A 22,843-nucleotide genomic window follows, 5' to 3' on the forward strand; every position below is an offset into this window, starting at 1 on the left:
TGAAACAGTAAAATAAAAATTAGATCTTATAATTATATTCGTACATTTATATCGGTAGTGGGCAACTGTTTGCTCACGATCATCGAAAGGAGAAATTCCAGCCGCGCGATACTCGTGAACGATCAGTTGCCCACCTCTGATACCAGAGATGGGTAAATTTTTATTTAAATAAAAATTTCAAATAACGAATAAAAGATAAACAAATTATTTGATGAGAATTTATTTGACGAACAGATTTTATAAAAGTATAATACATTATAAAAGTTCATGGTTTCATTCAATCCCTGCTTTCTTCATGCGATACAACATTGTAACGCGCGTGCCGGGCCTTCGACTCTCCAGTCCTCGGCAGCGCGACTCGAACGCGATCAGAAAATTAGTTTACGTCAAATAAATATACAAATAAAGATGAAATCTTTATAGCACGCTCAAGATAAATTTTCGTCAAATAGAAAAATTAGTTGTTATGCGCCGAATAAAGATAATTCTGGTGATCTTTACTCGATGCATGACAAATACTTTTTTTTTCTTTAATTCGTTATTTTAAAGTTTTATTTAAATAATAATAATTAATGCCCATCTCTGTCTGATATATATATACAAATTGTTCGATAGTTTTGAGATATCCTGTATATATATCAGCTTCCCACATACATATGTATACAATAAATAAAAGTCAACACTTTTACTCACACTTTTCACTGACACCGCCTCCTCCTCCGGTTTTTTTCCTCCTCTTTACTTTCTGGCCTCCTCTCTTCCTCCTCTCTGTTTGTATCAGTCTGAATCTCTAAATTAAAATAATTTATGTATGATTATATAATTAATAATATTTAAACTGTACAGGGTTATAATTTACAGTATTACAATACTTACTTTCGCTCGTCATACTTGCTCCGTACGATAATGGATGCACAATTATAAATGAAGCGTGTCCCAGCAGTGATGCCAGAATCGTGGTACTGTTTACCCCCACCACTCTCCCACTCCGACGTACCATCGTCTCTCACTATGCGTCCCGGCTACCCCCGCTTTACGTCCACCGTGCTGGCACACACAAGCGTATCTCAGCCCTGTCCGTATGCGCTGGCCGTTCGAGAGACGGTGAGCTATATTTAGAAAAGAGTGGGGGTAAACCGTACCACGATTCTGACATCACTGACAATGAGGCTGGCACGCGCGTTACAATGTGTATCGCTCCATGAAGAAAGCAGGGATTGAATGAAACCGTGAACTATTATAATGTACTTTTATGAAATGTGTTCGTCAAATAAATTCTCATCAAATAAAAAAATTATTTGTCATGCGTCTTATAAAGATTACCAGAATTATCTTTATTCGACGCATGACAAATAATTTGTTTATCTTTTATTCGTCGTAAAACGATACTGTCAGGCAACACTGTCTTCGCGTAGTAAATACACAAACCCAACTTGATGGTAATGGGGAACAAAATTTATTTGTGGGTATTGCCGTTAGATGTCATATTATTAAGCTGTTCCAATTATCGATTATGTGTTTTTGTTAGTGTCCGATTGATTATATCAGTGCTTCGATCGATTCGGAGTTGACCCCAAAGGAGTCTCCCCCCTTAACCGACCATCGTATATCCCCGTATATCCCCGTGTTTAAGGCAGGGTCTGCTAGGTGGAAATCAGCTGGAAATGACCGGGTCTCAAACTTTATCCTAAAGAAAATTCCAGACAATATCATACGGGCTTACACAATATTATTTAATAACTTATTAAATTATGGCTTATTTCAGGCAGAATGGAAGGCAGCCAAAGTTATATCCATTGCAAAAAAAGGCAAAGATCCCACAAATCCAAATAGTTACCGTCCGATCAGTCTACTACCGAACATCGGGAAAGTTTTTGAACGAATCATTAATGATAGGATCCTTGACATTTGCAAAGAAAAGGAAATCATCCCTGAAAACCAATATGGATTTAGAAAACATCACTCTACAATACACGCGATCAATAAATTATCCTCCGATGTTAACTGGGCATTAAATAGTGGGAACTGTGTGGGTGCCTGTTTGGTGGACCTCGAGAAGGCCTTTGACACGGTGTGGATAAATGGACTAATATGTAAATTAAAACGCAAGGGATTCCCTCTAATTTTAATTAGATTAATCGTTAATATGATAAAAGATAGATCATTCAGAGTCTGCACTGACAACGACATTATGTCACACCCGATGAAACTCAATAACGGCCTTCAACAAGGCACTATAAACTCACCAATCCTCTTTAATATATACACCAGCGACATATTAAATCTTTTCGGTCCACATAAAACAAATTGCGTAATGATAGCATACGCGGATGATTTAGTGGTATACCATGCAGGAAAAAACCCATATCAAGTACAAGAGGTCTTACAAAAGACGATCAATAGTATCTTTACCTATTACAAGTCTTGGAAATTAAAAGTTAACACAGACAAATGCGAGACAATCCTGTTCAGACCCACCCTCCGTTTAGCAAGAAGTTACCTACTAAAAAATTACAAATCGTTCCATTTGATCGGGGACCCGCAATCTGCCACTAAAATTCCACACAAAGAGTCAGTCAAGTATCTGGGTCTGTCAATTGACAGCAGATTTCTATTAAATACGCACGCACAATTACAACTTATCAAGGCAAGAAAAGTATTTGGAGCATGTGCGAGACTTTTTCACTCCCATGCACTGAGCCGGAAAACAAAATTAATTTGCTACCAATTGCTAATCAGACCCATTGTGACCTATGGTTGCGAGATATGGTACAATACCAGTGCCTCCATAATGGAGTCGATCCGCATTTTTGAAAGACGATGCCTTAGAGCATGCCTTAGCATGTACAGGTCTGCGCACTCTAACTATAAACGCCACGTAAATAACGAAACCATTTACAACAAAGCCAATGTAAATAGGATCGACAACTTTATAATTAAATTAATACGAAATTACTTTACAAGCGCAAGATATATCACAAACAACAGTTTAATATTTCCAATCCCCTTCCCAGACGAAAATTTTATCAAAGGAACCTTAATCACGGGTTTTATTCCACCAGAAGCATTCATATTTCTAGACAAACACGGTTACATACAAAACAAAGACGCAATCCCAGTACTGTACCATGTCCCGCGTCATAGGGCAGAAAAAGCTATCTCTTTCACCCCCCAGGAGCATGGTAAAATTACATGTGAACGAGGCTTCCGTTATAGCCCTGCCATCCCACGCAGGGACCTTCTAGAAATTAAGAAAATAGATTATAAGAAATTTTGGTGGTTAGCCGATAGGTATAAACCGCCCTAGAGTGCAATTTCCATCAAAACGGAACCAGTATTATAATTAAACAGTATTACATTATGTAAGACTAAGCGAATTGTAATTATTAGACATAAGATTGTCAATGTGACCTGCTACTTCAAGCCAAAGAAACCATGCGCAATGTTAGGATAGATTTAAATATTGATCTCGTTAAGAGCAAATAAAATAAATAATAGATGGTCACCTTCCTTCCCCCTCGACCTATCTTACTCCTTTGTAAATAACTTTCTTCTCATTCTCGGTTTCCACCTCATCTCACTTCATATCATCTCCATCTCATGTGTAAGTAGTATCACCTCATCTCAACTCTCATCCTTCGCCTGTACATATAGATATAGATACAAATATAAAAAAAATAAAGATTCGAGCTCCTAGTTTTGTTAAGGGCGTTTTCGGGAGCAAAGGAAATGTTAGTATCAAATGCGGCTGTGTACTGTATATCAGTGTATTTCTGTGATACAAGCTAAATAGTATGTGGAGTAGGCATCAACCACGCCTCTAACAAAAGCAGAAATATGTTTAAACCTCTAATGTGCCTTATACATTAGTATTAAGTATTATAGTAAGAAGAAACTTTTCGTTTATTTTTATAGTTCCTCATATTGTTAAATTGTTATAAGCCCTGAAATAAACATATTTTGAATGAATGAAATGGGTCTGCTAGGTAGCCTTACTGACGAGTCCACTAGCAGGCCCAGGACGAAACGCTCCCTCTCCTTTCCTTTTCACATTTTTCCAGTCAACAGCTTACCGCCAAATATGTATATTGCATATATTTGTAGAATCCTGAAAACGGGTATTAACGAGCCATTCCACGTTGAAACGCACAGAACTGCGATCTTAATGACCAATTTTTTTTTAATTTGTAGCATTTATTGATAACCACAAGAATCTGAGTTGTGTAAAATTTTAGTTTCTAATCTTGAACCGTTTCTGAGATAGGTATGTTAAAGTTTTGAAAAATTGGACGAAATCAGCAGATACGACATCATTGCAACCGTAATATTGTGATTATTTTTAAACATCGAGATTTGATTTTGTCCTTATTTTAAAGCTAAATGAATATTTTTTCTAACCGTATAGGCAAAATTTTATTTCTTGTTAATGGATAAAATAATAATTGATGTTAAAGTTTCCAAGCCGATTGGAAGCTGTTCCCACTGTTCCGTTGTTATGAAAACTACGTTTCGTAATTTCATAATTCTCAACTGTCTCGTACATATGTATATTCGAATATCTCATGCATAGGTACCCGGGTAATTTTTGTATACCTGGGTATGTTACAAAGACACAGCTCTACTCCAGAGTAACGGTCGCTCGAGCTCGAGAGACCTTCACCGATATGCTACATGTATGTAATTTATAGTGATTTTACTTTGCTGCCATCGAATTGTAGAATTTTGTGTAGAATGTATATAAACATTTATGATGTTCATATTCCCCAAATAAATATCATTTTTAACTAATTTGTTTAAGCGACATGTTCCTTTTAAAGATTTAGCTCTCCAGTATAAATCCCTAAGACCGTTATTTATTATTCATTTTATATCGTTAAATACGATTTTTCTTACAGGGTACCGATTTTTATTACAGTATCACAAAATAATTGCAAATATGAAACTTCTTTACCTCTTCCTGAACATTCTAATTTCATAGCCCTAAACTGGGTACCTGAAAGTATTTCATTGAATTTGTGTAAAAGATTTTACTACTTCCTAAAAGACTCTGTGTAATATTTGATAGCCTAAAAAACAATGTGCCGATACAGGGTTTCGATTTATTTACGAAATTAATCTGACCAATTGATGTATTCTTTGATACTAATTTTCAAGAAAATAAAACTTCTGTATTTCACTTAATTTGAGAGACACGTAGCTGAATATTAACATACGTTCATTATTTAATTACTCGTAATAAATAAAATTTTTGTAAGTAAAGAACGTATAAATAAATTCATATGTAAAAATTTACGAATTGCCAGAAGGTAATTGTTCGTGCGTATTAAGATTCTTACAATAGGCAGTAAAACTATTCATACTCCCATATAAATTATAAATAGGTAAATGTTAATAAAAGCGGTGTATATTCTCCTACATGTAGATTTGATAAACTATTTATGAAACTATGTACATCTATTCTGAATTTATCTGTTACAAATATCCAAATGTAAGGTAAGTTATAAAAACGAATAAAACAAGAACATGTAAAAAGTAACATTAGTAAAATGTCCATTAACGATGCATTTAGAATAAATTGTCTTGTAGTTAAGTGAAAAAATATATACTTTTGCGTTTCATATTTCATGACTGTCATATTCATCCCTTAAACTTAAACTGAAGCATCGGATATTTTTATTCCCATCAAATCATATAGATACACGCAATATGAATGGAATATATAACACTTCATTTGGACTAATAATACTCAAAATTCATGCTTCATCGGTAACGTCGGGTATTGACACTAAAATGGTAACAGGGCTACGTACCCTGCGAACGTAGAACACAAAAAAGCATTGGATGGTAGGTCTATTCTATATGTAGTCGGTGGTTCTACTGTTTCCCAGTCAGCCAGACCTGCTCTAAACATATATTACTACATTCTGCTGTAGACCTGATGTGCAGATTTGCTGCAAATGTGCTAGAGAGTCTGCTACAGTAGTACTGACAGTAAACTAGCAGCAGAAATATAACAGGCCTGGTGTCATGATGTGACGTCAGAAATTGAAGAGACCTGTTAATATTCTAGCGGCAGCTTCACCTCACAAATGCAGTAGAATTGCGCAACTTACTTTATTACAGATTAAATCGATTACACTTTATCCAAATGTATCTGCAATCGATATTTAAGTACTTAAATGATTATTTGTTAACAAAAATGTTAAGTATATGTTAACAAATATTAATAATATATGCTAGTGAAATATGAACTTTTCTGTATTGCTGGAGTTTATATTTCTCCTATTTTATCGCTAATAATAAGAAATAAGTATATGTAAATATTGCACTGCTAAATAATACATATTTACATTTTATGCAATAATACATATATACTAATAAAATACACATTAAGACATAATGTCCCTATTTCTAATCACGTCCCGATTTCTGCTCAGTATGTATATTTTTTATTTAATGTAAAAAGTTAAGTAATAAATTAGTTATACAAAAAATTATTTTAAATTAGTTCAGTATTTCCGTACAAAATGCTACAGCCCGCTGTTCAATAGATGGTAGCATATTAATAGAAATAACTTTAGTGTGTTCGTCGTAAAGAAATGTGAGTTGAAATGAGCGTTTCCGTTGCGATCGTGAGTTACATGTGGACGCTGCGTGTTTATTAAAAAACTTACGGAATCTTTAATATTTTTTCCAAAATTCGGTTTTACCGTGTTCAGAAAGGAAATCGGATAGCACACTGTTATTTCTTTTCAAGTTTTACGTTGTTCTCGCAGGAAAACTAGGTGAGTACTAATACGGTCAATCATATAACCTGTAAGTTCCTGCTTTGGAACAGATAATTTCAATGAGGTGATCCCCGAATATAAATATATACTCTCGTTATTAAAACATTATTACTTACTTTTAACGTATTTAATTATTATATTTAAAGTTAAATTTATTTATTTTATCGCTTCTTAGTTTATAAACATGCCTCGAACAACTAAAAAGAGTACATCTGCAAAGAAGAAAGAAGGAAAAACAGAGAGAACGATGAAGGAAAGGTGTACAAATAAATATTTAATGTATACAGAGAAAGACTTAATGAATGCTTTGCAAGCTGTCAAGAAAGGAATGTCTGTGAGAGGTGCGAGCCAACAGTTCAGAGTGCCTTTCTCTACAATTAGAACTAAGCACAAAGGCATTTACACTATTGGAAAAAAAAGTGGCCCTGCAACAATTTTAACGAAAGACGAAGAAAATATGTTAGTGGATTGGATTCTTCTGATTGGCACTAAAGGTTTTCCTTTGACCAAAGACATGCTATTGGATAGTGTAAAACTGTTAATGAAGTCTATAAGAAGAAAAAATCCATTCAATAATGGTAGGCCAGGCAGACATTGGTTTGAAGCCTTTCTGAAACGGCACCCACAACTGTCTTTAAAATCATCTCAAAATTTGTGTGAAAAGCATGGTCAAGTGTCTGAAGAAAAAATACATGGATGGTTTCAAAAAGTTAAAACTTACCTCAAGTCAAAAAACCTTATTGATATTGACCCATCCAGGGTTTTTAACTGTGAAGAATCAGCCTTTTTTTTGAACCCAAAAGACAATAAAGTTCTGACGAATAAGAAATCTAAAGGTGTTTACAATCTAGTTGGTGTAAATGAGAAGGAATGCCTAACAACATTCATTACAGGTAACAAATAAAATATCTGTGGCGGCACTACATCCTACATTCGCCATCAGAGGTCTACCGAGTTGACACCTTGCCCGCAAATATCTGAAGCCTTCCTCGTTCGTATATATACGTCCTTAACCGACCATCGTATATCCCCGCGTCTAAGGCAGGGTCTGCTAGGTAGCCTTACTGACGAGTTCACTAGCAGGCCCCCAGGACGAAACGCTCCCTCTCCTTTCCTTTTCATATTTTCCAGTCTACAGATTGCCGCCAAATTGGTGACCCCGAGAAGAACATACGCAGTAGACGAAGGAGACCGACCGACAACCAGGAGCAGTCTACAATGCAAGAGACGCGCCTACCAGAAGGATGATGGGTGGACATCGCTTTACAATTGCCGAGACTTCGTAATCCCTCTCCTAGGGTGGCCATCAACCGGCGATCTGTGTTACAGTGATACGCCTACGATAGTCGGACGCACGGACATCAACCGCAGATTGGCGGGAAAAACGCACGGAGGAGCGTGCAGCGCCACGATTCTCACCCTCCCAATGGCCAGTCTAGGACAGCAGCATATACGACTCGATAAGGTTCGAAGGCGGCGCGTCTGGCCACGACGATCCTGTATCTTCGGCACGAGCTACGTGCTCGCCATGCAGGGTTTCCTGCAGCTGACGACAGCGACAGCGCCTCATCGACATCCGCTACGACGCGACGTAGAGTCAGCGGACGACCAGCTCTACAAGGAAAAAGCAGTTTCACAGATCGTCATCGAGTGGGCACAGATCACAACGTCCCCGTCCTCTCTGGTACTCAAAGGATTCGACACGGACTGACATTAGGAAGAAGAACTCGCTCTGATATCGTTCATCACTGGCAAGGGGGTACTGTGGCGGCACTACCCCCTACATTCGCCATCAGAGGTCTACCTAGTTGACACCTTTCCCGCAACTACTTGAAGCCTTCCTCGTTCGTACATATACGTCCTTAACCGACCATCATATATCCCCGCGTCTAAGGCAGGGTCTGCTAGGTAGCCTTACTGACGAGTCCACTAGCAGGCCCAGGACGAAACGCTCCCTCTCCTTTCCTTTTCACATTTTCCAGTCTACAGATTGCCGCCAAATATCTTTAATTTAAAAATATATATTTTTTTTTACTTATTATAGGTAATGCAGCTGGTCAGCTATTGCCACTAATGGTTATGTATTCATACCAAAGGTTACCATCAAGCATCATTGACAAAGTGCCTCGAGGTTGGAGTGTAGGGAGATCAGATAATGGGTGGATGACTGGAGAGTCATTTTATGAATATGTGACCAAAGTGTTCCACCCATGGTGTACTGAAAAAGAAATTACATTTCCAATAGTCATGTACCTAGATGGACACTCGTCATACGCTACAATGGCACTAAGCAATTTCTGCGTAGAACATAAAATAGAACTAATTTCATTATATCCTAATTCGACCCATATAACTCAGCCAATGAATGTTGCCTTAATTCGTCCACTGAAGGAAGCTTGGAAAAAAGCTGTCACAGATTGGAGAATGGAAAATGGTGGTATAGCTGTGGCAAAACAAAACTTTGCACCACTTTTAGAAACTGCTTTGCAATCTCTGAATATTAAAAATATTCTATCACATGGGTTTACTGCTTGTGGACTTGCACCACTTTCGGCAGATGCAGTAAATTATAGAAAATTACTAAATAATAATCAAGTTCTGCAGCAGGAGAATATTAATATAAAGATGTCAACAACAGAACATAATAATTATGAATGCACATTAACATTTATAGAGAGTTCTACAGACTGCAGAATATTAGAACTTTTTAAAGCAGCAGAAGCTACAGATGGAAAATGGTCTGGGGAACAAAAATATGAGGCGATGTTTGCACTTTGGCTGAAATGTAGAAAGCTTGTAACAAATAAGACTGTAGGAGGAACAACAGATAGCCAACAGCATTGAAAGGTTTCCGGTACTAGCCGTTAAGGATTTCTATTTTAATTTATAAATTGTTTTAATTTTTATTGCAACGTAATTTATTTAAATAATTCAAAATACGTGATTTTTACATATTTTATATAAAATTTTCAAAAAATTTTATTGTAAAATGATATGAATCTATAATTTTTATAAATTATCGGTAAGTATTATAGATTATGACTACTAGATTTCTCAGCATTTTTATTTAATTTATTTAATTTATTTTACATATAAGGCTGATTCAACTCTGAACATTTGCATTAACGAAGAAAATGCAAATGGATTCACTGTAAATAGTAATTTAGTTATAGAACACTTAGATTTAAGTTCTATTAGTGGTAACGAGTTAAATAATAATTTAGATATAAGCAGTTATGAGGTAGTTTCCTTTGATTTCAGTTTAAATTTTTCCATGCACACAATTAACACAATTAGAACCACTAAAATCTTAAAATGATGAGGAAGTAACCATTGAAAATACATGTCCCAATAAATATAGTACTTGTGCATACTTAAATATTAAAAATAAATATTTTTACAGATAAAATATGTAAAATAGTTTCTTATAAATATATCGTTAATTAATTATACTGTAACCGTTATTTTTCGTTATAGGTAACCGACTAGCTGTTGGGGTCGGTTACTAATCCCGGAATGGATATTACTTAAACTGTCTAGATTGGTTCGTGCCTTCAGGTAGTGGACAGCGGAGAGATCTGATTGGTATGTGAAGAAAGTTGGAGACGTTTTATGAGAATAACAAATTTTCACGTATATTCTGTTTGAAAATATATACACCCCAATTATCGCGGTGCCCGATATTCAGATTAGTGTTCACTATTTCGGATTTTAAATAATACTTTCATACATCAACGGATTTTGACAATTTATTACGCGTACTCCTCATTAATACTACGCCACACTCGTGCAACCATTCTGTCAGAAGCGCGTCCTTATTTACCGCCGCGCGTGATCTTTATGTTAGATCTACTTGTTAGAAACTTTATATTGACGCCTCGGTTTTTTAAAGGAGATCTGTATTCCTCAAAGGTTCTGGGGTAAGTGCCGTGTCTTTTGACACAGTCCTCTTGCCAGAGAGTCCCCCGACTCTCCCCACTCCGTGGCCAGATCCTTTATTCCAAATATTTTATCGCATGCGCTTCGTTAGCGACCGGCAACAGGGCGTCGGGCCCTTTGCCGTCACGCAATACCCGGACGTCGAAGCCGCGAGGAATCAACAAAGTATCGCCACTCGAGCCGCCACAGAACCTAAACGCCCGATGTTATGTTTAAGGTTCCGGCTATTGGCGATACAATCTCCTCTCAAGAAGCCGACGCCACGTGCATCTCCCTTCATAAAGGAATCGACGCTAAGACGGCCAATCTGACCTGCTTCGCGCTCTCGGGAAGCATACATCCAAAAATCACAATGCCTCAAATTCACACATAACATTTCATACAGTACTCAATTCCGTGACCGTCACAATCTCTAGACGTCAGCCTCTTGAGCCTCAATATAATCGCGCTTTACCGAGTCCGTGACTGTCATATTTTGCTGACATCACCCTCTCGAACGCAGCAGCAACAACAGCGCTTTACAAGGTCCGTGATCGTCACACAGACGTCACCCTCCTATACGCAACATTTTCACAACAGCGCTTTACAAGGTCCGTGATCGTCACACAGACGTCACCCTCCTATACGCAACATTTTCAGTCCAAACATACTAAATGCATCTTTCCAACATTCAAGACCAGAAAACACAGGAACAACCAATTCATCGTCCATGACCATTGATTTAATACAAGCACTAGTTAAATACAAAGACAGAATACAATATCAATAATGAAATAATTAAGCAAATACAAAACATAAGTAACATACAAAGAAACGAAAACACAATACAAGAATATAACTGTAGATATTAAAAATTCGATCTACGCTAACACGGTTCATCCGCGGTTTCGACATCTTCATCACTGACATCAAAATCGCCGCTCCAATCACCCTTCCAAACCCTTAGCCGGTCCTTGGGTACTATTTGGGTTCTACCTGATTTACCTGCGAGTTCATAACGATCATTTATTAAAACTTTCGTAATCGCGAAAGGACCAACATATTTTTTTTCTAATTTTGCTCTCCTATTATCACCAGGTTTAACGAACACTGTGTCACCTTCCTTATATTCAATATTATTTCTACGCGTTTTATTGAATCTAGCATCTTGATTCACGGCATTTTCCTCTAATCGTTTGGCTGCAACGTCTCTATCGCGCATCACATCTATTTCTTCTCCTGTAGGAGGTAACTGTTCTTCAATACGCACCACTGTGCCAGGGCCTTGATCTAACCCAAATAGCAAACGACTCGGTGAAAAACCAGTAGTTTTCTGTACTGTCGTATTTAAGGTCAACATTAGCTTAGCTAGTTTGTTCGGCCATTCTGTCCCCTTTTTAATCTCTACTGTCAAAAGGTTAGTTACAGTCGCTACATAGCGCTCGGCCTGACCATTAGCTCGTGGAGCTCCCGTAGCAATAAAATGATCTTCGCTACCGTGTTTCACAATGAACTGCTGCAATTGTTTGAATGTGAAATTTGTACCCCTATCAAAAACAATAAGACGGGGCGTACCAAACAGTGTCAATCGTTCCTTAAAAACTTGTAAAGTCTCGGAACCGCTTAAGGTTTTTAACGGGACTAACTGAATGTATTTTGTGAATGCGTCTACTATTACCAGAATGTGTTGATATCCATCCTTAGAAATTTCAAAAGGCCCGACACAATCGCAGTGGATTGTATGAAATGGTATACATTTTTTTGGAATGGAATGTAAAAGACCCTGCCTCGGTCCTGTATGTCGTTTAGAAACAATACAAGTAAGACAATGATCTAAATATTTCCTTACAAATGCCCGCATCTTCGGAAACCAATATTTTTTTGAAATTCGATCGTATGTTTTCTCATGACCAACATGACAGTTTTCGTCGTGATAAAGATTGCGACTTAAATAATCAACATGTTCGACCTGCTTCCCCTTACGATACTCGAGGTCAAAAGTAAAATCCTTCAGGTAAATCCACCACCGAGCGATACGAGGTAATAAATCACGTTTGGTGCTGGTAGCTTCTATGGCATTGCAGTCGGTAATGATTTTAAACTTAATACCCAAAAGGTAAACACGAAAATATTTCAATGCATTTACTATTGCTAATGTCTCTAATTCATAAGAATGGTAACGAGATTCCTCGGGTGTTGTACGCCGACTAAAATATGCAACGACACGCAGGTCTCCATCCATTCTTTGAAATAATATGGCCCCATAACCGATTGAACTAGCATCGGTGTGCAGCTCAGTCTCTCTCTTCGGATCAAAGATAATCAATAACGGTTTTGAACTTAATTTGTCCAAAATGTAATTACGTGCATTCTCTTGACTCGGACCCCAGCACCAAGGTTGATTCTGTCTTAACAATTTCGTAATACATGAGGCCCGCGAAGCAAATTCAGGAACGAATTTACGAAAATAACTCGCTAACCCCATAAACTGCCTCACTTGTTTTACATTGATTGGGACCGGCGCCTCCAACAATGCTTTTATTTTCCCACTACCTGGTCTAATACCTTCCCCCGATATTTCTCTTCCCAGATATTCTAGTTGTGTTTTGAAAAATAAACATTTCTTCATATTCAAAGAAAATCCCGCCGTATCTAAAGCTTGTAAAACTTGCTCCAGGCGATCTAATCCTTCTTCGATAGTCTTGGACGGAATTAAAACGTCATCCAAATAAACTAATGCTATACTATTCCTCAAATTGCCTAGTGCGTTATTAATAGCTCGTTGAAAAACAGCTGGTGCATTGGCAAGACCAAACGGCATTCGCAAAAATTCGTAATGACCGTCGGGCGTTACAAACGCAGTCTTTTCAATAGAATCTTCCGCAATTGGAATTTGATAAAAACCCGACGCCATATCCAATGTGGTAAAATATTTGGCATCGCCTAAGCGATCTAACTGATCATCTATTAAAGGTAAAGGATATTTGTCCTTTATCGTAATCCTGTTTAACGCCCTAAAATCAATACACATACGATCCTCGCCGTTTTTCTTTTTAACAAGAATAATGGGACTCGCATATGAAGACGTACTCCCACGAATAATCCCGTTCGTCATTAATTCAGAAATTATTTCACGAACCTTCTCTCGCTCCGAAATAGACAAACGATAAGGATGGTAACTCACCGCTCGGTCCTCTTTTGTAGCAATTTTTATTTGCCCTGTACTCACGCATCGCACTTTACTCCCTACTGCAATCATATCCTTATGTCGTTCCAGCAGTTCTCTTAAGCCGCTACGAGCCTCCTCGGCTACCTCCCCCAGGATACAGCACATCGGGTCGGATGGTCCTCCACCGTTCCGATTTTTCTCCGACACGCGTTCAAGTTTTGTTGTCCCGTCCGAATCGGTTACCATCCGCAACCCACCACAACTCAAAACATTTTTTCCAACGATAAGGTCGTATGGAACAAACTCATCCGGCACAACAAATAAATCAACCTCCAACGACAGTCCATCCACTTCTATCACAACAGTCGTACTACCGACTGTCTTTACAGTAGAGTCCGAAATGCCCCGTATCGTTGTTGTATACGAGTTTATTTTGCAATTAGCTCGTCTGGCTACTCGTTCTTTAATTAAAGAACACGTTGCTCCACTGTCTATTAAACTATCGCGAACCAGAATATCGCGTATCACAACAGGTGTCAATTTATGGTCGACGGAATAACAGACATTCATCTGGTGCTTTCCGTCATTCATGTCCGGCTTCTTCGCTACCTGGTCCTCACGGGTTGCACGTCTTTTCGCCCAGCAGTTTACCTCCTCGTGTCCCCGCTTGGAACAATAAGTGCAGGTAACAACTCGCCTTGGTGGACTTCGTTTTGGGGAGTGACGTTTCGGCGAATTCCGTCTCAAAGGGCTACGTTCCCTATCCAACCGTGGTTTCTTGGTACACTGTCTAGACGTATGGCCCACAATGTCACAGGTGTAACAACGCTTTCGATATAAAGGACGTGCTCTCTCTGCTTCGTGTTGTTCCTCCTTTTCTCGAGGAATCTTCTTGTATTCGGATATCCCCACAAGTAAATCCGACGTGGTATTATATCGTGCGTTCAACATCGCCTGCCGCACATTTGGATCGGTAATTGTAGTCACAATAAGTTCGATGAATTCGGCGGCAGAAAATGAAACCCTCGTTTGTTTTAAATACGTCAGTTTTGTACGTGCGTATTCAGCATAACTGACTACTCCGTCACTAGCGTATTGTAATGCACGCAAAAGACGATCGTGTAACTTCCTCTCAGACACAAACATTGCGCACAAATCTTCTCGGAATTTTTCCCACGTACACGGTTGTGCTTCCCATCCCTGATACCACTTCTTCGCTGGACCAACAAGCGCATGAGTTGCGAGACTTAATCTCTGATGCGGCACATCTTTTGTTAACTCCTCCACCCTGGTACACCACAGATTTGCGTCGTCGCCCAAATCGGCCCCACTAAACTGCGGCATCGCTCCCACAGGAACAGGAGTAGATGAATTAACAGGAGCTGCAGTACACGCTGTCACACTCGCTCCAATTTTTTCCAATACCTGACGAACCAGCTCATCAAGAGGAGATGCCTCATTTGCCGCCATTATTATTTTTATTAATAATAACCACACAAAAGGAACACACTGTAACACGCTTACAAACGCGCACACACCAGACCGATATTCAATAAGATAAATCTTATTCACTTCGTTGTGGACGCGAAAGCTACTTTATCCCACTTCTGATGTTAGAAACTTTATATTGACGCCTCGGTTTTTTAAAGGAGATCTGTATTCCTCAAAGGTTCTGGGGTAAGTGCCGTGTCTTTTGACACAGTCCTCTTGCCAGAGAGTCCCCCGACTCTCCCCACTCCGTGGCCAGATCCTTTATTCCAAATATTTTATCGCATGCGCTTCGTTAGCGACCGGCAACAGGGCGTCGGGCCCTTTGCCGTCACGCAATACCCGGACGTCGAAGCCGCGAGGAATCAACAAAGTATCGCCACTCGAGCCGCCACAGAACCTAAACGCCCGATGTTATGTTTAAGGTTCCGGCTATTGGCGATACAATCTCCTCTCAAGAAGCCGACGCCACGTGCATCTCCCTTCATAAAGGAATCGACGCTAACATACACTAATTATCAGAGAAAATGCGACGATGGAGACAAACACAACGCCCCAGTCAAACTGAAACACCTGCTCAGAGCGATCATATCTCATTATTTATGTTTTCTTTATTAATAATTCGATTCTGCTAGGTGGACAAACGAAAATTTGGGGTCGAAAAATGTGGACAAATCGTAGACAAACGAATACTGTTTGTTTTTCATAAAATTTTGCATTTGGGGGTGCTAACTTCAGAGACCTAAAACATTCTGTGGCGTGCTCACTTTGATGTACCGACAACGACTGGATCGGGCGAACAGCTCGGCCGAATGGTGTTTTTGTTCGCTTCGCCATCCACTTCAGCGCACGGTCGCTTCTTCGGCGTGCGTCCGCTACTTATCCCTTGCTCATTCGGGTCGCATGCACAGATGGGTACGGGGTTTTCGGCCTGTGCGTCCCCGAACATCGCCCGAGCATGTCGCGCGCACGTTCGGTGCTCATGCGGCCTGCATGCTCAGATGGGTACGCGGCTTAGAAGGGCGTCAGACTAGACCTCTCACAAGGCGGAAGGAAGCTCCATGGTCAGGGGATCCTTCCACGGCGCGTCGTCCCTGAGCCGTAGGAGCGTGGCTCCGCAGGAGTATATGGGGGGCACGCGGGGAGAGAAAATTAGCGTAGTAGGGTATGGGGGCACGCTATGTCCAAACGCCGCGTAACGGTATCCCGAAAATCACTTGGGTTGCGTCTGTCGCGAGAGTTGAGTGTGTGAGTTCAGGAGAGCGTGATAGAGAGTAATAGGAGTAGAGTAGAGCGAGAGAATTGAAGATCGGTGAAAAGCGAGCTAAGGAGAGAGCAGGGAAAATTTGCGTCCCTCATTAGGTAAGCCTTCTCACCTTGTTTCACGTGGGAAAACCTTGATCTCGTACTCACCAGGACAATGTCGCGATAGCCGAGGTAGCGTGTAATATCGCTAACGTGTTGTGCAGTGCGAACACGTGGTTCTCGGGAGAAATTCATTATAGTAGAATCCTCGCAGTTTTCCTCCAGGGCTCGATGTAATTGCGCGAGCGCACCCAAGTCATTGTAAAGTTTATTGTAGCCGACGGTGGTACAATCTCGAGCTGCCGGGTATCGTGTCGTCTCGTACCGTACTGTCGTGCTGGCAAAATTTAATGTTTCGAGTGGCCGCGGACCACTGAGCTGCCGATTGTTATTAATTGTAAGGACCTCGCTAATCGCGACCAAAGTCGACCGTCGGACTGCTGATTGTTAAAGCGTGTCATCTATTGTAACGCGGTCTCTGTAGAGGCCGACGCGAGAATTCTATTAAATGTTACTGCCCTATTAAGCCGAATCGCCTTCGTTGTGTAGTTTTTTTGTTGTTGTTTGAGCGGGATCTCCTGTCGCGAGAAGCGCCTTCCCTCCTATATTTGCGAACTCTGGCCGAATGCGAACTATCTAGGGCGGGTTTCTTTTCCTTCGGGTCGGTCGAACGGTTTCGGCCCCTCAGGGGAACTCGGAGTGTGGGCCGGTATTCGGGGAATATCGGCTGGCACTCGTCGGAATGCCTGGCGCCCTAATAATTGGTTGGGAGAATCGCGGGAATGCGAGCGGAGGTACGGGACCGGGAGGGAAACGTACGTGCCGTGAAACGCCCACGCGACCGACCGAATTTCGCGTATCACGTAACAATACAAGTTCCAAAATCCTCTCGTCCTACACGTTTAGGGCAGGTGCCACCAGCTGTAGCCTTACTGATAAGTCTGGCTGGTGGTCCCGAGGCGAAACGTACCTCTTTTTTGTCCTCTAATCCGTTTCTTCTCCTTTATGTTCCCTATGCCTTCGGGTGGGAGTAGGAGCAAGAACCCGAAATAGCGTCAACACCGGGATAATATAGCACCTGGGACCTTACACGGGGCTTCTGACTCCCTCAAAGCATGGGACAGAAAATTACATCGTATGTTAGGTCTATTTCACTATCTCGTCTTTAGTTTGAGTTTTCCATAGACATATAATAGACTGCGAGGTCTTATGGTAGGGATGAAGTTGGAACTAGAAAGAGATGACAATAACTGCAGTAACTTTCCCTTTCTAATGGGGCTGTTGGTGGGGGATTCTCCTACGGCTGTAGTAGAGGCATTACATGCGTGCAGCATTCCTCATCGCCGTCCAGTCGTCCCCCCCCCCCTCTGCGATGTGCGTGCAAGAGAGAAGTTACTCCAACGCTACTTCTGTCCTTCGGTCTCGTTGCATCCCCCCCTTTTTTTTGACGGGGTAAAACCTAAAAAAGGAGTACCGCCTCCGCTGGGGGCAGAGACGGCATGTGCGGGATTTCACTACGCTAAAAACCCCATGGTGGTCCTCTCGGGCGTAAGGGCCGGTCACGGGAACGCTAAAGGACACCTCCGCGACCGGCCCCGCCCTTGCCTCCCGCTAGGCACGGGGGGGCTGCTCCCCCTGAGAAGGCTGATGGTCCGTTCGTCCACTTCCTACATACAGCATCGGGGGGGCCACCACCCGGTGGTGTCTTCTGGGCCGGCCGCGACAGCGGTAGTACCCCCAGTACTGACGCCTCGGTTCGGGCTGCCCCGCTGGCAGCGCGAGGGGTCACCGCGGCAGTGACCCCGTTAGCTCGTGCGCCTGCGTGGCGGCCAGTTTCCTCCAACCGTGCAGACCCGCACCGTGAGTGAGGAGGCAGGCGAGCTAGAAGACCCTAGGGCTCCCTGTGCGTATCCCTCCACCAGGGAGGGTCGGCAGCGAAGGTAGCTGACAGCCACCACCTAGCCCGCCTCGCTCTCCTTGTACGGATTGTTCCCGACTCCGCTCACCGGCCTCCTGCCGCAAGAGGATTTCCTCGCAGAAGGAGGCCACGGTGTCCCAGAACCTCCGACTGCTGACCATGGCTTCTACCACGGCTTGCAGCAAGAGGTCCAAGCCTACGATGCGCTGGAGTGCCCGTCTTTCACCGGCGAAAGTCGGACACTCTTGTAGTACATGCTGCATGGAGTCCAGTTTCGCGCCGCACTATCGGCACTCTTTCGTCGCCTCCGACCGAATTTTGTACAGATATTCACCGATACAACCGTGTCCGGTGAGTATTTGCGTGAGGTGGTTGGTGAGCGTACCATGGCCACAGCTTGATTCGAGCTGCATCCGCCACGCTTCGCGAGCGATCCGCCGAGTCCGGCGCTTCAAATCCTCGACCGCTTCGGGCGGAGCGGTTTTCCCTGAGCGGCGGAAGGCTGCTTGACGCCGATAAACATCGACATCAGCCGCCGCCTGCAGCTGAATGGGGACCACGCCCGCCAGCGCCGTCGCCGCCTTGTGGGAAATGGTCCGATATTGCCGCACGACCCTGATGCTCCTCCGCCGTTGTACGCGACGGAGTAGCTGCCGACCTCGTTGACAGGCCTTCAGGACAGTGGCCCAGACGGGCGACCCATATAGGACCATTGCCCGGACCAACCCCACGTAGAGGCGGCGTACCCTCTCGGTTTGCCCCCCAAGTTTGGGCAGGTGGCGGCCTAGAAGTGCCGCCACCCCTTCCACCCGGGGGACCAGGCTGTCGAAGTGGCCTTTAATGCGTCAGCGGCTGTCGAGGTCGAGATCTAGGTGTTGGAAACTGTCGCTGAACTCAACAAGATCCTCACCTACTCGGATGCGGGCCTGGGACGGTCGCCGCGACAGAGGCAACCCGTCAAACCAGGCGGCCTCCGTCTTTTGCGGCGAGATGTCCAGCCCCAAGGCCCGGATCCTGGCGACGGTGAGTGCCACTGCCACTTCTTTGCGGCGGGCCATCCGCGTCCAGTCTCGTCCGACTACACCTACTATTCACATCTGGTGGGCAGGACTTCTGCAGAACCGCGTCGCACTCCAGGTTCCATCGGAACGGACCCAAACCAAAACCCTGGGATACGCCACAGTTCATCGCCCTCTCGAGCATTCCGCCCGGCCGGGATACTCGATCCAGCGGTTCGACATAGTCGAACAGCACGACTCGCATGTAGGTAAGTACCTCGTGCTCGCGAAGACCCTCCCTGTTGCTCGCAAGGCAGGGAGTTAAATGCGTTGGTCACATTAAGATTAACGGTCAACGCCATTCCACCCTGGGAGACGGTCGAGCCCGCGATGGACCTAACGTGATCGATCACATCGAGCGCTGATCGCCCACAGCGGAAGCCGTACTGGCACTCGGCCAAGCCGTGATGTCGGTCTCGCTTCATCCCTACTATAAGACCGGGCATGGAGGCCCCGGAAATGGGAGACTCGTGAGGTGATTTGAAACAAGTTTTTCCTTGGCAAAATGGTTAACTATGGCTTTGTTAACGAGATATTAACGAAAAACACCGACCAATCAGAGCGCGAGTCTTTCAGCCAATTTCTCGCGGTAGCATTGGCTATGCACTGCGATTGGTAGCCAACGTTACCGCAGGAAATCGGCAGGCAAACTCGCGCTCTGATTGGTCGCGGTTTTTCGTTAATATCTCGGTAACGAAGCCTCAGATTAGATTGTTGCTAAGGAAAAAGTTGTTCCAATCCCCGAGTGCCCCATTTCCGGGTCGGAGGACATTTTTGGGACACCCTATATATCTCGTCTGTGATGTCGCTGGCGCCAAGCTAAAGTGCGCAGCGCAGTCGTTCGCGAAACAGGCCGTTTCGCAGGTACAAGAATCCTTGCTGAGTGCGTGAAGGCTCCTCGGTACTGACGTGAGTGTTCGAATGTCAAGCGTATAGGTACTTTGTTGCTCCTCCGCTTTTGTTACCGAAGCTCGGGCTTCGGGCAAAAAACAAATTTAATTACTCAACGAGGATTCTCTGTAACTGGCATGGGAGAGCCAAGGCAGGCGAAGAAAAAATGTTTACACATAAATCCAAATTGTTCTTCTTTAATGTTAAAAATATAACTGACTATAACATCTAAAATGTTTATGGTCGCTCCATTATGAGTTGCTTGAAAATGAATAACACATGGAACCAATTTGGACTTTACACACATTTTATATCGTCCGCAAGCGGTGAAAACCGCTCAATTACGTAATCGCATATTCGACAGTTGACGATGATGACTTCTAGAGCGAAGACACTTGTAATTAATAACGTCTGTATAGACAGAATTCAATGTATTATGCTGAAACTTTTTGTTAATATCTCAGAAACTAATTAAGACTCGCAGCTAAAACTTTATATTTAGGATTCTCCCACCCCCTCCCCCCTACATTTCGTTTCATTATGATGTGTGGGTCATACCATACTATGTACAGCCATTATTATTAACACTGATCGATTTCTATTTATTGCCAAAAATTTTGTGGACTTTCATAAATAAAATGGTATATTTGTCTTGCAGTATCATTTTGCGAAGATATTTAAATATTAATTAAAGTATTCATGTGTGTCCCGTAATTTGTACGAGTCAGACTCGTGGTAGTACCAGAAGGGGATATATATATATATATACATGTAACTACCGGTCAAAAGTTTGGTTCCACTTGCTTTATTTTTGAATTCTACACAATTAAGTCGGCTACTCAGTGGATTTTGTCAAGCACGTGCGTCTTGCTACTGGTCAGAGTGGAGAGGGCGCCCTTGTGAGACGCGTAGATCGAGCATACACGTGTTATGACTTGTTGCATTCTATCGATGCGTCTAGTGTCTATTACGCGTAACACCATTGTGCTGCAAAAACTCACTCCAAGAGTTATATTTCCAATTGTTTGTTATATTTTTCTTTGCACAAAGTTGAGTAGAACATTTTTCGTATTCAAAATCGTAAGTGTTCGACAAAAATTTTTATGTAAATTGACGTAATTCGAAAAATATCATCTCATTATTGAAATGTGAATAAAACTATATATTTCATGTTTCATTCGTAGAGAAATGGATCGAAAAGCAGAGCTGCGTGTAGAGACACGAGCAGTTATTGTGGCACTACATGAAGAAGGTTATTCAACGCGAAAAATTGCTTCTAAATGTAATGTTTCTAAAAATGCAGTCATGAGAGCGTTACAAAGAAAGAGCGAAACAGGGTGTAATCAGAGTCGTCATCGTTCTGGGAGGCCTAAAACTACGTCAAAACAAGAGGACAAGTTCATCTCTGTTGTAAGTAAGAAAAATCGTTCTCTCACAGCCCCCGAAATTCGCGAACAACTCAACTCCGCGCGCGAAACACCAGTATCTGTTTCGACGGTACAGCGACGTCTACGAAATTATGGCTTGACAGGATGCGTCGCCGCTAAAAAACCATTACTACGCAAGCAAAACAAAGTTAAAAGATTGAATTGGGCTAAGAAACATAAAGATTGGACAACTGAACAATGGTCTAAAGTCTTGTTCACGAACGAATCAAAATTTGAAATTTTCAACAAACGACGCCGACAATATGTTCGTCGTTTGGTTGGCGAACGCATGATTAACAAATGTGTGATCCCCACAGTCAAGCATGGTGGAGGGTCAGTGTTAGTCTGGGGATGCTTTGCTGGGGACATTGTTGGTGACATTGTGAACATTGAGGGTATCATGGACAAAAAAGTCTACCACAACATTCTTCAACGGCACGCTTTTCCGTGTGGAAAAAGACTTGTGGGTCGCGGATTCGTTTTTCAGCAAGATAATGATCCTAAGCACACTTCTAAATTTTGCCGGGATTATATCGCAGCCAAAGAGAAGCAGAAAGAACTCAAATATATGGAATGGCCTCCTCAGTCGCCGGATTGTAACCCGATCGAGTTGCTGTGGGACGAGTTGGACAGACAAGTGAGAAAATTGCAACCAACTAATACAAAACAGCTTTGGACGTTCCTACAGAATTGCTGGAATCAAATAACGACGGAATCATTGCATAAATTAATTGAAAGGATGCCCAGAATATGCGCTGCTGTTATGCGAGCAAAAGGCGGATATTTCGAAGAATCAAAAATATAAATAAATACTTGCGGGTTTCTTTGTGAGTTGACATATTTTGTATAAACAATGATTACTTTTTCATAAATATTGATAA

General features: G+C 42.0%; 1 protein-coding gene across 1 annotated transcript; it reads right to left on the reverse strand.

Annotated features, from left to right (window-relative positions):
- Positions 1 to 11,592: 11,592 nt before the first annotated feature.
- Positions 11,593 to 15,345, reverse strand: LOC107191251. The gene has a single exon (XM_015580241.1). The coding sequence runs from the start codon at positions 15,343 to 15,345 to the stop codon at positions 11,593 to 11,595; it is 3,753 nt and encodes a 1,250-aa protein (XP_015435727.1).
- Positions 15,346 to 22,843: the final 7,498 nt, after the last annotated feature.

This window comes from Dufourea novaeangliae, unplaced genomic scaffold (assembly GCF_001272555.1).
Source record: "Dufourea novaeangliae isolate 0120121106 unplaced genomic scaffold, ASM127255v1 scaffold261, whole genome shotgun sequence".
NCBI classification, from domain to species: Eukaryota; Metazoa; Arthropoda; class Insecta; order Hymenoptera; family Halictidae; genus Dufourea; species Dufourea novaeangliae.

What these genes read in the sequence shown, in the direction of transcription:
- LOC107191251 (XM_015580241.1), bottom strand. Translation starts at nt 15,345, where the DNA reads ATGGCGGCAAATGAGGCATCTCCTCTTGATGAGCTGGTTCGTCAGGTA.